The sequence below is a fragment of the Neomonachus schauinslandi genome, chromosome 8 (genome assembly GCF_002201575.2).
Source record: "Neomonachus schauinslandi chromosome 8, ASM220157v2, whole genome shotgun sequence".
NCBI classification, from domain to species: Eukaryota; Metazoa; Chordata; class Mammalia; order Carnivora; family Phocidae; genus Neomonachus; species Neomonachus schauinslandi.
The window spans coordinates 3,814,435-3,831,864 of record NC_058410.1 but is presented as its reverse complement, the minus strand read 5'-3'; the positions used below and the strand labels follow the sequence as shown (position 1 = coordinate 3,831,864).

General features: G+C 38.5%; 1 protein-coding gene across 1 annotated transcript in view; it reads right to left on the bottom strand.

Moving 5' to 3' along the window:
• PDE10A (phosphodiesterase 10A) overlaps positions 1 to 17,430 on the bottom strand; it is a 175,705-nt gene that overhangs the window by 53,911 nt on the left and 104,364 nt on the right. Inside the window, exons 9-13 of the mRNA XM_021693209.1 lie at positions 16,373 to 16,423; positions 15,256 to 15,314; positions 13,324 to 13,375; positions 4,383 to 4,525; positions 1,678 to 1,770 (exon numbers count right to left, since the gene is read on the bottom strand). Coding sequence (XP_021548884.1) covers positions 1,678 to 1,770; positions 4,383 to 4,525; positions 13,324 to 13,375; positions 15,256 to 15,314; positions 16,373 to 16,423 — 398 coding nt within the window. The remainder of the gene's footprint in view (positions 1 to 1,677; positions 1,771 to 4,382; positions 4,526 to 13,323; positions 13,376 to 15,255; positions 15,315 to 16,372; positions 16,424 to 17,430) is intronic.

The following is a 17,430-nucleotide window of genomic DNA, read 5'->3' as shown; positions in this document are numbered from 1 at the left end:
TTTTGTGTGGACAGATGTTGTTTTTTTTTAATACAGGAGTGGGGCTGATTGAGTACAGTAAGTATATGCTTAACTTTACAAGAAACTGCACACCCTTTTTCCAAAGTGGTTGTACCGTTACACACTCCCATTGGCAAAGTATGTGATTCCAAGTTTCTCCACATCCTTGCCAACACTTGCTAATGCCACTTTTTATTTTTTTTAAAGATTTATTTATCTATTTGGTGTGGGGGGGGGGGAGTGGCAGAGGGAGAGGGAGAGAGAGAATCCCAAGCAGACTCCACACTCAGTGAGGAGCCTGACGTGGGGCTTGATCCCATGACCCTGAGCCCACCCAGGTACCCTGCTAATGCCACTTTTTAAAAACTGTATCCATTCAAATTGTTGTGTAGTGAGATCTCATTTTCAAATTTCTGTTTCCCCCACATCAAACATCTGTTCATGTGTTTAACGGCCATTCATGTATCTTCTTCTGTGAAATGTCTATTAAAATTTTGGGTCCTATTTATTAAATTAGGTTATCTTATTATGTTGGAAGAGTTGGTTATATCCTCTGAATGTGAGTATTTTGTCAGATACATGTTTTGCAAATATTTTCTCACAATCTGTTGCTTGCCTTTTCATGTTCTTAAAAGTTGACCCATAAAATTTTTATATAACAGTTTTAAATAAGGATATATAAATATTTTCAATATTTAAGCACTAAAATAACAAGTTTGGTTTTGGGGAAAAAACCCTGAGATTTTCTGCATACTCCTGATTTACTGATAAGACGTATCAACTGGGATATAACTGTGTTTACATACATGTTGCACATACTTGACACTAATCAAATTTCTGAAAAAACTTATTGTTTATGCTATTCAATTCCTCTTAAAGTAAACCAAATGTGTGAATTAACAGACTACTGTCAAAATATCTGAACTATTACTCCCAGTCACAGCATCAATCTTGAGACTTTCAATTTCTAGAGATTTATTTAAATCAGATTATATAATTTGGTTCCTAGTTCTCCAAAGAAACTCAAAACAAAACAAAAAATCTTTATAAGCCATCTTATATCCAACTTTAATAATATCCAGTAAAAACAGCAACTTACGGAGTTCCCACTTTGTATCAGGGAAAGTTGTCAGATCTCTTATGAGTATTTTCTCTAATCTTACCAAAACAAAAACAAACAAAACAAAAAGCACCCTATAAAACAGGCATTACTGTACCATTTTAAAGATGAGGAGACCAGAAGCTCAGCGAGATTAAATAACTCACTCCAGGTCACTCTAGAACTAATAAGTGACGGAACTGAATTCACAAGGAGGTACTTTCATCAATAGGTGTTACTGCCTTGTAGGGTACGGTCTGATGGAGAACACGCCCAGGACAGAATGATTAACACCATAATGAGAACAAAAGCAGCCTTGCAAACTTTAAGTCTTCCTGTATAGATGCTTTTATAACATTTTAATGTCCTATAAGCTGGATATCATTAATGGTTTAGAGTCTATCATTTTACAAGCAACTGGAAACACTGGGTACTGGTAACAGAGTTGGTTCAAATAAAGTGTAGCACAGAGCCCAGGACGAAGGTGCTCACCACAATGGCGTGTGGGTGGGGAGCCGGTGGCTCCAGCCAGATGAGACCTGAGGGAGAGACTGACAGGGGCCTAAATGGTTTCTTACCTGTTAAAGCGTGGGTCTGCATAGGCATCTGGAATGTTCAGGACTTCCCCTGTTCTTGCTACCTGACCAGCAATTCCTTTCTCGATGGAAAATCTGTAGACATAAAAGAGAGAGACATGCCAATTAAAACACAGATGTTATAAAATAACTTGAAACATTTCATTACTACTAAGTATTAAAGAAAAGAGCATTGTTTTGTTTTAAATACTTGCATTAATTTTACATTTACATATTCGAAATCCTATTACTATATAACATGTAAAGGTAAAGCAGAGAAACACTGCACGGTAATCACTAGAGAAGCTTGGTTTAAGATATAATCCACAATATATTAAGCTATACTGGATTACAAATTGAAATTGAGAAATTAACTAGCACTCTCCTCTACTGACCAATAATAATCCTTTATATTTGCAAAGTACCTTATAATTTACAAGATGCTTCAACATAAATATTCTTTAATTTTCTTCCTTCCTTCCTTCTTTCCTTCCCTCCTTCCTTCCTTTTTTCCTTCTTCCTTCCTTCTTTCCTTCCTTCCCTCCTTCCCTCCTTCCTTCCTTCCTTCCTTCCTTCCCTCCTTCCTTCCTTCCTTCCTTTCTCCTTGCCCAACATGGGGCTTGAACTCACAACCCTGAGATCAAGAGTCCCATGCTCTAATGACTAACCCAGACAGGCTCCCCTCAACATAAATTTTCTTAACTAATTCTCACTGTGGTGGGAACAGAAGCCCATAAGGGTTCAGTAACCTACCAACATTCCTAAAAAGTTATTGGCACAATAAAAACAAGGAAGCAGGTCTACACTAGTGTATTTTCCACCACACATATAACCAAACTTACAGGGTATATTTGATTTGAGATACTAGGAACGACTGGGACTTTAAGGCTTTTGCAACACAAGCACTATATAAAAATAACACAATTCACAACTTCTAGTATCTTTGCTTCTCTAACTTGTTAAATTTAAAACCAGTCAAAATACAAGCATTATTTGATTATACTTAATTATGTTTTGGTATCTAATATCAGCACTTCCTTTTATAAATATATTCTCATTTTGTAAACAGTTTTCTCATTATAATATCATCATAGTACATGCACTCATTACAAAATTTTAAGAAAGAGGTCTACAGTCCACAATATCTACAGATTTCAATAGCTTGAAAATAATTTCCATAATATTACATTTTCAACATTATAGGAAGTAACTATTATTGAAGTAAAGCTCAACCTTAAGGGAAAAACCAAAAGATAGTTGACACAAAAGAGAATTAACTTTCTTAAAAGGCCAAAAAGTGAACCCAACATTGCATAAAAAGCAAGCTTGTTTCATCCTGGTTTTCTTGTGCTTTGAACAACATGAACAGAACAAATTAGACTGTTGTAAGCAAAGAGTATCAGAATCCATTTCATGATTTATGCTTGATTTTCTGGGTTTGCTGTCTCTGGTCAGGAGATAATTAAGAGGCAGGCCCTCACATAAGTAGCTGACATCACTGGTCAATTGAGGAAGCTGCAGCCAACCACATTCTCCTCATTGTTTCTCCCACTGTTGTGCTTGTCAACACAAACTTCAAGTTATTGTCTCCAAAATGAGATCAATACCAGCACTGGTAAGAAACACTTGAACTTTCAGCAAGAGAAATTACTTTACCTAAATGACTATATCCAGACTGATTTACCGAGGTCTAAAAAACAAACCAAAAATAAAACAAGTAAAAATAAAAAATCTAAATAGTGCTTCTAATTCGGAGTTCTGTGAGTGTGGGATATAGGATCCATCACCCTAGGGCTCCGTGGCAGGCAGAATGGGGAGTGCTCCATGGCAGGCAGTGGTGAGGCCTGGCTCGGGGCCTCACTCCTGTTTCTTGCACATCTGCTTATCTCTTGTATGTGACAGGCCACTGAAGAGCAATTCGTAATTAATAAGGAACAGCGTTTTACTATAATGTTGTAACTACCAAAGGACTTCATATTATTATGTGTAAAAATAGTTAAACAAGATACATAAGCAAAAGGGATGCAAATGTCTAAAAAAAAAGTCAATTTTTGAATGTTAAGCTTGATTCTTAAGTTTGGTGACAGTGCTCCTTGTAGATGTTCAGACTGCGATATGACTGAGCGAGCAAGCCTCTACCAGTCAAACTCCACTCTGTTCTTTTAAGTGACAGGAGCTGCCACTTGAAGAACAAAGAAGGCTTTAGTTTCTAGATGCAACAGAAGTGTGCTATGTGACTGATTAAACCAACTGGGCAGTTACAGAATAATGTGCCTAAGTCATTACATACACCAGCTCAACGTCCACTGCGGTCTGGACTTCAAGACAGTCCCGTAGTACGGGAAGGGGCAGGGGCAGTAGTTTTCAGGCATGCCCCGCTCCTGGGCAGAGGACAGCTGCAGACTCCCGGCGGGCTATACCTTTACCTACCTGGGGCACTAGTAAGGTTTCCCGACATGATTTCCAAAAGGACCGCCTCCGGAAGACTGCATTTCCAGGAGGGACGCCAAAGCCTCCCAGGCGCGCTTTCGCCGGCACTGCAATGTCATTCCCAGAAGTACTACCTTCAGGAGGCGGGTCCTGGTGGGAATGATATCACAGTATGACAAGGACTGTCAGCACACCTGCGAATAGGCACAGGAGAGTGGGTAACAGGACATCTGCACAGCGGCAGTCACAGCGTATGGACATTCTACTTCCAGCTGTACCTTATTTCTTTGGTCTTCTTGAAGATTGGTTTTCCTTCCTTTTCCTCTCCAATATCAAAAAGGTCTGAATATAACTCCTTGTTCTTATGGTCTACCTGGAAAAGTGCACAACGATCGGCATTCACCAGATTTTTTGCATATATCTAAAGACAAACAATAAAACGAGAGTAAGCCAATGAGAAATTCAGAGTTTAAAGGCAAACTTTACCAGAAATAAATATAAATTTCAGCTGATCTATACTCTGTGTGGAAAACTGGCACTGTAACTCAACAAACAGAGGTATACAAATACAAACACTGCACGTCCCTGTTAACACGCTGACGTTGGCAGACACCGCTGCTCTGCGCAGGTGCCCCGGGCTGGGTGCTGAAACACTGCAGGACCGTCCTGGGGGCCGGAGAGCAGCTGCTGGCCTCCCTCCCTCCGAGCCCTGCTGCACCCCGGCCTCGCTTCCAGGACCTCCAGGCCTCTACCCTCACGCCCGGTACCAGCCCTGTCAGCTCTAAGGCCAGAGTGCATTCTGACTGGCAGGCATTTGAGATACAGCAGTCGTGAAAAAATATGAAATACAACTTCTAACGAGGTTCATATTTACATTTGTTGCATTTTACTTGCTGCGTTAATAATAACGTGCAACAATTATCGAGTGTCTACTGTGTGTGCCAACTCTCACACCTTTATGCGTCTTCCTTCACTTAATCCCCACAATCACAATATTAAGTCAGGGAATATTTTTATCTCCACTGTACATGTTAGGATAATTGAGGCACAGAGGTAACTAGACTTGTCCACTATCACATGGCTAGTAAATGGCAGATAGGGTATTTGAACTCATACTAGTCGTTTTCATGGCCCATGCTCTTAAAACAAGTATGCCTTTTCATTTCTAATTGGAAAACTGTGTATTCATTTGTCATTCACTTGTTCATCAATTTCCTTCCACAATTGTTTCTTTAACGCCTAAAATATCCCACTGTCCTTTGTGGGTTGAGACCACAGTTACGGTTCAATTAGCATATTTACCTGGATTAAGAATTCTGGCAACTTCAACCCTCCAGATTTTAGACATGAAATTATTCTCCAGAGAAAAGAGCTGATTCTCAGAGAAAAACAGCCGTCACAGTCTATGCAAGAGGGACATGGGCCACCTTGTGGCCAGAGGAAAATATAAAATCTCATGTAAAACTACAGATTTAATGAAAAGAAATCAGCACAGTTTAGGTACCCTGGTTCATCCTCATAGTTTATACTTGTCTTTATAAACTGTACTCACTCACTCAAAAAATACTGGCTATGCCGGGGACTGAGTACATTGGGTATTATCAGTACGATAACTTACAATTTGTCTCTTTCCATTATCCCGTGAATTCTGTGACACAAGAAACTGCTTCTTTTTCTCCCCACAATATTCCAAAAACCCAGCACAACACCTAGAGTAGAGGTCAGCTAACTAAAATCCATCTGCCAAATCTAGTCCATTGTCTGTTTTTATAAATAAAGTTTTATTGGGAAAGAACTATGTTCATTCCTTTATGCATCGTTTAAGGATGCTACAATGGCAGAGTTGAGTGACTGCAATAGAGTACGGTCCATGAAGCATAAAACTTTACTATTCGACCCTTAGCAAAAAACATCTGCCAACCCTTTAGAACATATAAGATCTCCATAACCTAAGAACCCTCAATAAATATTTGAGGAAGGATGAATGACATAAAGTTAGGGAGACAGTAATGGCAAACAGAAGAATCACCCATCTATTCTGCAAACTCATGGGATCTTGAATTATTAAATAATAATAATGATCCTACACTATTAGAGATTACATTATGAAGCAGAATTTGCATCCCTATTGCCTAGGTCATGTTAATTGCTTAACACTTTGGCACATATTTATATTAATATTTATAAACATCTGAATGGAATGGACAATTTTCTAGAAAACGGAAATGTATTGAGAAGGAGTTGAAAAATCTGAAGACAACTGTACAACCGTCAAAGAATTATCCCCATAAAAGGTCTCAGGCTCAAATGATTTCAAATATGAATTATTTAAGAATCTTCAACAAATAAATTCGCATCCAATTTACAGTGTTCTATGTTCAGAAAGAACAAAACTTTTTCAGTTATTTTTAGAACCCTTGCTAAACTACTGATACTGAAAATTGACAAAGATACTATAAAAAAAGAAAATCACAAACCAATTTACCTTGGAAACAGAAGAAAACTCATAAATAAAAATTTTCAGCAAATCAAACTTAGGAATAAATTAACATATTACAATATTTAAAAATTATACTTTATTCAGAACTGTTCAGCATCATAAACTCTATTATTTCATAATACAATAAAACAAAGGAAAACAAATCACACAATTACCTTCATGGTTGTCAAAAATGCATGTGATGCAATTCAGCAATCATTCATGATAAAAACTTTAGTAAAATGGAATAGAAGGATATATGTACGTGTGTATATATACCCATATCGAAGCCCCTACAATGTCTGGCTTTGAACACCAACAGGGCTTATACCCAGTAGACCCAGCGGGCTCCCATGCAGACGTACTTTCCCAGAGACCAGCACAAAGCAGCAGGTGGAAAAGCTCCTAGAATGTATGTGAAGGAGATTCACTTACTAATTTTAAAGTGTCTGCCAGATGGGCAGGAGCCTTTTGGGACACAAAAGTGCTGGTGGGTGCCATTTTTTCACTCCCCTATTACCTTGACAGCGCTGGTGGGCCACAATCTGGCCCAGCACTCTCCCGTGGCCCTGTCAAAGCTGGTGGGTGCACCCCAGCCCAGTGCTCTCCCTCAGCCTCGCTAAAGCTGGCAGGGTGTAGGAAGTCTGTTCAGGGGATGCCCCTTGATCATCTGGCTGGGGAGGCTGGCGGAGGCAGGGAGCTTGCGTTCCTGGGTCCTATAGGATTGTGACAACCGGAAAGACCGTTCTCGGCAGGCTACTACCCTAGGGCACTACACAGACAGCAGACTGAAACACACCCTTAGTCTTCCTGTGAAGAAGGCCTATTTACTTGTCCTGGCACCTCAACCTGAGGAGCAGACTAAGGTTTGCCACACATCAAGAGACTACGGAGGCGCCATCTGGGAAAGCAGGGTGGGGACGCCATCTTTGTGCTCTCCCTTGGTCTTGCTACAGCTTGCCAGTTCCTCTCAGAAAGGAGCTGATATACTTGTCTGGAGCCCCGATTTTTACAATTGTCACCAATTTTTACAGATCACCTGGTCTGGAGGCCAGCAGGGTTCACGACTGTGGTCCCACAGGACTGTATATATCTGCATACTTCAAAAGCTGGTGCCTGACACTCTTGGTTCCAATCAGCCAGAAACCAGGTGCTGACTGAAATCTTTCCCTGTGCAACACTATTAGGTCTTGACACACCCTCAACAACGGGGACCTATCAGAATAAATCAGCCTCCTCAGATAACCACAAAGGTTTGAAAGACAACCAAGCACTAGGGCAAGTTGAATGATAAGGTTCACTGCCTGCACCAGGTCACTCCTTCAAGACTGGGAGAGGCAGCTGTTTCACCTAATATATAGAAACAAACACAGAGAGTCAAGCAAAATGAAGAAAACAGAGGATATGTTCCAAACAAAGGAACAAGATAAAACCTCAGGAAGAACAACTAGTGAAATGGAGATAAGTAACTTACCTGATAGAATTCAAAATAATGGTCATAAAGATGCTCACCGAACATGGGAGAAGGACAGATGAACACAGTTGAGAACTGACATCCTAATCAATGATAAAGAGCTGAAAGGTTTTCCTCTAAGATCAGGAATAAGACAAGGATACCCACTCTCACCACTTCTGTTCAACACAGTATTGAAAGTTCTAGCCAGAGCAGTGAGGCAAGAAAAAGAAATAAAAGGCATTCAAATTTGATAAAAAGAAGTAAAACTGACATGCTTTTACATATAAAAAGCCCTAAAATCTCCACCAATAAACTATTAGAATTAATGAACAAATTCAGTAAAAAGTTGCAGGGTACAAAATGAACATACAAAAATCTGTTGCATTTCTTCCTTTTTTTTTTTTTTTTAAGATTTATTTAATTGGCAGGGGGGATGGGCAAAAGGGAGAGGATCTTTAAGCAGACTCCCTGCTGAGTGTGGAGCCCAATGCTTCTGGGCTTGATCTCATGACCCATGAAATCATGACCTGAGCTGAAACCAAAAGTCAGATGCTCAATCCGACTGAGCCACCTAGGTGCCCCCTGTTGCATTTCTATATACCAACAACGAATTATCATAAAGATAAATTAAGAAAACAATCCCATTTACTATTACATCAAAAGAATAAAATACCTAGGAATAAATTTAATCAAGGAAGTGAAAGACCTGTACACTGAAAATTTTAAGACACTGATGAAAAAACTGAAGACACAAATAAATGGAAAGATACTCCATGCTCATGGGTTAGAAGAATTAATATTGTTAAAATGTCCATATTACCCAAAGCAATCTACAGATCTGATGCAATCTCTATCAAAATTCCGATGGAATTTTTCACAAACTAGAAAAAAGAATCCTAAAATTAGTATGCAACCACAAAATATCTCAAATAGGCAAAGCAATTGTGAGAAAGAACAAAGGTGGAAGTATCATGCTGCCTGATTTCAAACTTATTACAAAGCCATAGAAATCAAAACAGAATGGTTTTGGCATAAAAAGAGAAATGTAGATCAACTGAACAGAATAGAGAGTCAACACATATATGGTCAATTAATTTATGACAAAGAAGGCAAGAATATAAGTGGAGAAAGGATAGTCTCTTCAGTAAATGGTGCCAGGAAAACTAGAGAGCCATGATGGAAAAGAATGAAACTGGACTAATATTTTATAATATAAAAAAATTAACTCAAAATGGAATCCATTTAATGGAATGGAAGACCTGAAGCCATAAAACTCCAAGAACAAAACATAGGCAGTAAGCTCTTGGACACTGGTCTTGGCAATGTTTTCGTTTCTTTGTTTTTGTTTTTGGATCTGATTCCAAAAGCAAAGGCAACAAATGCAAAAATAAGTGGGACTACTCAAGCTAGAAAGGCTTCTGCACAGCAAAGGAAACCATCAACAAAACGAAGAGGCAACCTACTGAATGGGAGAAAATATTTACAAATCATATCTGGTAAGGGACTAATCTCCAAAATACATAAAAAAATGCATACAACTCAATAGCAAAAAATAAACAACCCAATTAATAAATGGGCAGAGGACCTGAAAGGCATTTTTCCTAAGAAGACTTGCAGATGGCCAAGAGGTATATGAGAAGATGCTCAGCATCACTAATCATCAGGGAAATGCAAACCCAAACCACAATGAGGTATCACCTAAATCCTGTTAGAAGGGCCAGTATCAAAAAGATAAGAACTATCAAGTGCTGGAAAGGATGTGGAAAATTGGGGAACTCCTGTGCACTGTTGATGGGAATGTAAATTAGTGTAGCTACTATGGAAAACAGTACAGAGGTTCCTAAAAACATTAAAAATAGACCTACCATATGACCCAGGAGTTCTTCTTTCAGGTATTTATCCTAAGAAAACAAACACTAACTCGAAAAGCTATACCTGCACCACCATGTTCTCTGCAACATTATTCACAATAGTCAAGATATGGAAACAACCTAAGTGTCCACCAATGGATGAATGGATAAACTGTGGTATATGTCTATACGATGGAACACTACTCAGCCATAAAAAAGAAGGAAATCTTGCCTTTTGTGACAATACAGATGGATCTGAAGGCTATTATGCTAAGTAACATAAGTCAAATACTATTTGGTCTCACTCATATCTGGCACCTAAAAGACAAAACAAACAAATAAAACAAAACAAAGTTCATGGATAGAAAGAACAGAGTGGTGGTTGCCAGTGTGGAGGGGGATGGAGGTGGACAAAATGGACGATGAGGGCGGAAGATAGACTTCCAGTTGTGAAATGAATAGGTCATGGAGGTGTGGTGTTTAGCATGGTGACTATACTCAATGGTATTACAGCACATATTTGAAGGTGGCTGGGAGAGTGGATCTTGAAATTTCTTATCACAAGAAAAAAATCTGGGGGGGTAACTTTTTATGGTGATGTTTGGTGACTAGACTTATGGTGATCATTTCGTCCTGTACACAAGTGTTGAACTGTTACGTTGTACACCCGAAACTAATGTTGTTTGTCAATTACACCTCAATTAAAAAAAAAAAACAACTAGGTAAGAAAATACATATTTGATAAGAGAATTCTACTGTTCAGTGATAATGTTATTATGTTGAAAAATCAACTGAAGAACAATTACAGGTAGTGAGAAAGGCTTCTGTTCAGGGATTAGTGATTCTGAACATACGTTTACATTTTCATTCTCCCCAAATATTAGGCTTTCAGTCTGAAATGGCGCTCTCACACGCTGAAAAGGAATAGAGAAATCCTAGACACCTTTTGGGAATATTTATGAGCTCCAAGAATCAGAAGGTCATTCTAAAAGCCACCCGCCTCTCCTATGCAGGCACGCGCATGCGCACACGCACGTGCACGCACGCACACAGAGGTTTACTCGTAAGTGGAAAACAATTTCCAGTAACAAGAATGGATTTAAAATTCAGTGAAAACAAGAACACTGTTGGATGGAAGCAGCGAGAGTAACAAATTTTCCTCAACGTGTACACTTCTCCTACCTAATTGTTAGGAATGTTTGTTGGAGGTCCCCAGCAGATACTACATAACTTTTCCTTCTATTCCTAATTTGCTGTTGAGTTTGCAGTTATTGGGTATTGAGCATTATAAAATTTTTGTATGCCATTATTAAAATGATGTAATTTTTCTTCCTTTACTCAATTAGAATAAGGAATTATATTACTTTATTACTTACTGTTGAACCACTCTTGCATTCCTGGGGTGAATGCTGTTTAGCTGTGATGTAATCTTTACTCCTGGGTTTGTTGTTACTATATATTTCTGACCTTTGCATCAATATTTTGCTCAATGGCTTTCCTTTTCTCTATCCTTGGATAACACCGGCATTAGGTCGAAAAGCCAGATGGTAGCCAGCGTTGGTGAGAATGTGGGGAAACCAGAACCTATGTGCACTGCCAGTGGGAACATAATATGGTGCAGCTGCACAGAAACAGTCTGGCCGTTCCTCGAAAAGTGAACCACAGGGCGCCTGGGTGGCTCAGTTGGTTGAGCGACTGCCTTGGGCTCAGGTCATGATCCTGGAGTCCCGGGATCGAGTCCCGCATCGGGCTCCCAGCTCGGCAGGGAGTCTGCTTCTCCCTCTGACCCTCCCCCCTCTCATGTACTCTCTCTCATTCTCGCTCTCTCAAATAAATAAATAAATCTTTAAAAAAAAAAAAAAGTGAACCACACACTAACATACGACCCAGCAGTTCCACTCCTAGGTACACACCCAAACCAACTGAATACAATTAAAAAAATGTATACAGATGTTCAAAGTAGCAATTTTCACATTAGCCAAAATGTGGAAACAAGCCAAATGTTCATCAGCCAACAAAAGGATAAAAAATAGTAGTCGTTCTGGTACTTGCTACAGCCTGGGTAGACTTTGAAAACAGTGTGCTAAGTGAAAAAAAGCCAGGCACAAAAGGCCATACGTTACATGATCTCTTTTATGTGAGATGTCTAGAATACGTAAATCCATAGAAAAAGAAAGTAAATTAGTGGTTGTTTAGGACTGTTGGGGGGGTTGGAGGGAGGGAGGAGGATGGAGGCATAAGTAAGTGATGGCTAAAATGATATGGAGTGTTGTTTTGAGGTAATGAACATGTTCTTAATTGATTGGTGATGGTTGCACATATCTTTGAATATACTAAAAACCACTGAATTGAACACTTTAAATGGATGAAGTGTGCTGTGTAATTATATCTCAATAAAACTTTTTAAAAAGAAAATATTAATAATACTAGTCAACAAGTATTTCTTACACTCCTAGTCAAGCTATGTCAATCCAGATATTTATATTTTTACAGTTTTCTTAATATTTTTCACTTCTTTACAAACTCCTTAAATTTTGTCATAGCCAAACAAATGATTTTTTAACTATGCAATTAAGAACTCTTTTTCATCCAAATAAAACTATCAATATAACTAATTAAATAAGGAATGGGTTTGAAAGCCATAAATAACCCCTAATGTTACTAATTCCCTTCATAAACTTTCGGTCTCTACAAGACACGGAGCATATAATACTCCATACTCAATTGCCATGATTTCAAAGAGAAATACATCAGTGTGTATCATGAAGCCTGGAGATAAGCCTATAATAAACCCATAACTTACTGCACAGGATTACTATCTTTTGAGAAAAGACCAGGAAAATGAGAAGGAGAAAGAACCCTTGTCAAAATACTCAACAGGGCAAGAATGGTGCCAAGCAAGCCTGACAACCTGTGGAGTGCACATACAGGTCACTTTGGCTGTAAGCCGCTTCTTTAAAGGGGTCTCGCCAGAGAACTAAAGCAGCAACACAAGAAAATATGGATAAAACTCTACTTCCTATGGCTTTCAGCTTCAAGTGCCTATTAGTCTTCCAGATAGAGAGGAATAATTGAGATTAAAACTAAACAGAATGGACCTTAAGATCAAGAAGAGTCAGTTGGGAATTCCTAAGGTCAGTCGGTAGGCAAAAGGTATTTTGGAGAGTATAAAAAGGAACTAAATGTTTTTTCAAAGTATAGCTCACCACTAAATAATGAAAAACTCAGATGTTTTTCCAAAAGTTATTCAAAATACCTCCAAAATTAATCAAAAGTGACAAATAAATCAAAGCAACACCTCCGCTCACTAAGCACCATCTTTTCATCGTACTTAAAACACTTTATACATCAAATACATGAAAATATTCTACTACGTATTAGGACATGAATCTAACAGTTAAATACAATCATTTTCAAAATAAAAAGCAGCCTACCATTATGTGTTCAAGTAGAGAGTCTATTGCGACTATGTTATCAAAATATGTCCTGAAAAAAAGGAACATAAAACTGGTAATTAATCTAAATAACAACATAGAACATATTAAACTGAATACATTTCCCATTTTTGTGTACATTTAAGCAAAAAATGTAAAGATATATGTTGATTTCTGTCCTTTTGTGGAAGCAACCAATAACATTACTTTAGAGAGAGAAATAAAACTTTATCATTAACTTTGGTATGAAGTCTCTAATTTCAGAGGATGAATTAAGTAATATTTTATTGGTAAGTACCTATTTTGAGAGAAAGTTCGTAGCATTTAACTAAAACTATGAAGGGATAAAATTGGGCTCACCATATTTAATATTTTCATGAATATCTGAAATAAAAATATTTAAATTTGCTAAATCTCATTAATATTGTTAAAATATAAATTATCACTGAAAAACTGGAAAGTTAAAATGTTAAACTGTACTGAGAAAGCAATGTAATTCATTTGAGAAGTAATACCAGAATACAAGAAATGATAATAGCCTACTGACTTTGCACAAGTAAATTATATATATTCATTACTATAAACAGCAAGTAAATAATTTGGAGATATATGGCACCTACATTAAAATGTCAACCTGATCGACAGATGAATCAGTAAGCATGTATTTCAGGGACTACGTTAATCTAGGATCTATTGGCAAGGTACTGCTTTCACTTTAGGTTCCTATGAATTTAGCAATGTACTCAGAATTAAGGTAACTTAATAATGATAAACAATGCCTTTTGTTGAGAAGACTACATTTCCTCTTCAGCTTGGAGCCAGCAAGACTTAGCACATGCTTAATCACTCTGTGCACAGAGGAACGTACAGCAAGGAATATGGTAAAGTCAAATGGGTTTCCCCTAGGGGAGAGACTTACAGGGATCTAACAGGACTGTGGGAGACTTGCAAGATATTCAAATACACTAGCAAAGGAAGGCGCACAGCTTCTCTTTCTATGTGTTCTGAAGTAGTAACATCATGTGTCCCATAGACACCGTTTAATTCTCTCTCTCAGAGACACAGCTGACGTATGGGATCAAATGAGAGCCCTCTCACTCTCATGGTTCCCTAATTTCATATTTCAAGAAATACATGTAACACAAAGCAGCAACTCCAGACTAATTAGTGATGGGATTACAACACCTGTGAACGATAAGTTATTAAGTGCTGCCAAAGTGATCTACGAGAGAGAACATGGTCAGAGCTGCTGCTGGTGGAAGAACAGGTACATTATTCTTCTATTAACTTGCCAGGGACCGTGACCCTGAAGTGACCACATCTTGGGGAATTATTTTAGATTTCAGGAATTCAGTAGATGGGTCAGATCTATGGATAATCTTCCTTGTAGCAGGCAAAACCAGTTATGAACCTCGAATGTAATAAATATCTATAACTGCTTTCACTGCCAGCCCAAGGAGGTTTTTCTAGGTCAAACTTCAGAGAAATGGAACATTTTCTCTAAAATGATAACTGAGCTACCATACATGGGAAAATTAAAATAATACTACCGATAATATGGTTTACTTTACTGACATTTGTAGAAAATGCCAGAGAGGACTTTTTGGAAAGTAATAAACTAAAACATTTCCTCTTCCACTGTTCTCAGTTTTCTCCTACAAAAATAGAAATACTTAGTGTCCTTAACATGCTCTAGTGAGTCTATTTAGAAAATATACACCAAATTGCAAATTAACATTATCACATATAAATCTGCAGTCCTTCACTTGTAAAGTGAACACAGATGAGAATGCAACTTCACGGTCCGAAATATGAACTTTCTTACCAGACTACTTACTGACTGCAGTGGACAGTCAGTCGCTGTCAGAGCCTGCACTTAACTTAAACCACTGATCAAGAAGACCTACCTCAACCCTAGAAACGAACACTTACTTTGATACATCAAGTAGGAAGTCATTCAATTCAGTCTGTTTAGCAAGGCCTCTGCATACCTACCACAGAAAATAATGGCTATTAATCATAAGAGATTTCTGCTTATTTAAAATAACGATTCCTGAATACTATTTACTTTTTTTATTTTAAAAGACTTATAAAGCAGTAATATTATTAGTAAGAAGTCATATTTATCAAATGTTTAAATGTGTTAAGCTCTGTTCTATGCGCTTTAGCGTTACTGTCTCATTTAATCATCACAAAACACTATAGATTTGGGGTTTACTTTTATAATTGAAGCATAAAGAAGTTCAGAACCATGCTCCCACTCCGGAATTACTAAGTGATGGAGCCAGCATTCAGATCCAGGGAGTCTACCTCCAGAGTTGCTCTTTAAAACTTCTTTCCACTTTAAAAAATGACACTTGGTGGGTGGTGGTGTATGTGCCCACCACCCACTTGGGCACTTATTCCACTTATACTTGCTATGGTCGGATCTGAGAGGTCCTTGCTCCTCATACTATTATCCTGTAACTACGTACTTTATCTCCTCCCCTCAGAAACCGTGAGTGTGCTGAAACGGATTTAAAAAACAAAACAACAGTGAAAAGAAGTGGAGGGTACAAAGCTCCTGTGTCCATGAACCTCGAAGTCCAGTTGCCAGGAAACTCGATAAAGTTTGTGATCTTTTAAATTAGATCATATTTTCAAGAGAACCAGCTATTTTAAATTTGAGATGGAAGTTTTCATATACCATTTAGTTTAAAGGATGTTTTAATTTAGGAAATGGAGTCATAAAAATATAATATCAATGCTACTGCCAGAAGAGACCTCCTTTGCTTTCAGTGGAAAACAAAACCATAATAGAACATACACCATTTACGGCATAAATAATTTATAATTACATATAAATATATAAAAATAATTGCAAGATATTTAAGGCAGGGAACAAGTAAATATAAGTGAATAGACACAAAATTTCAGAAATAACAAAATACCTAATATCCAAAAATAACACATTAGAGTCCCTTATTAAGCCCCACCCCGTCCCCCGGTGGCTGCACTTTAAACGACTCTTCTCTCAGGGAGCCCCTGTAAAAACACCCCAAAGGCACACCTGCACCTGATGTATTGCTACTGAAGCCCAGGCGAGATTTGCTGTTGCAACCTGAAAAAAAAGGATGAAACGCATTTTGATTAGTCACATGCAGACATCCTAACAAAGGACTCTAGCACGCATGTATATGAAGAATTTTCTGAGGCCACTGAGTATTTGAATATTTTGCCAAACATAGAGAATCAAATAGGTACAAGATTTCTCGTTTACATTTCCCGCCCCTTTATAAATGAGTTTAATGTTCTCGTTCCTCTTAACTTTGGATAAAAAGCAAGACGAATTGCTTGAGAGAGCTATCATCCAATGATTTTCACATAAAATAATTATTTCTCAGTTTAACAAAAATACTGTTAAAATGGCCTCAACCCCCACTTTACAATGAAGAATATTCCTAAAATTCTGCTGACAAGTTCTCAGTTACTAGCTATTCTACTTCTTTTATTATTCATTCACTGCCCAAACATTCACTGCGTGCTTCCTGGGTACCAGGCAGTACTCTCGGTGCTGGAAACCTGGCCCCACCACCACCCACCAAAACAGCTTACAGTGGACTGTGGGAGAGAGAAAGACGAGAAAGAGAATAAGGGAAGTGCACAGGGTCTTAGCTGGTGACGAGGGGCTACAGAGGATCAGAGGCACGACATGGAGATATGTGCAGTGTTCAGGAAAGGCCTCCTCCCTGACATGGCGACATGCGAGGACACTCCTGAAGGAGGCGGCTGGGGGGGACAAGGAGGACACGCACAATCCAAGCAGAGGGAGAGCAGATGCAGAGGCTCTGAGCAGGAGCCGGTCAGCCTGGCTCAAGGACCCCGTGTGGCTGGAGGGGGGGAGCAGGATGGGAGTACAGGCAGGGACGTGGGCCTCTGCGTACTGGGAGTGACAGATCACTGCAGTATCTGGCTTTAGGGTCAATGAGCCAATTCCGATTCAGGGAATAGTGCACAGAGCTCATTGTTTCCCAATGTGATGCTGGAATCTTTGTTCAGGATATCCTCTAGGAGGAGGACTTTTTTTTTTTTTTAAGATTTTATTTCTTTATTTGACAGGGAGAGACA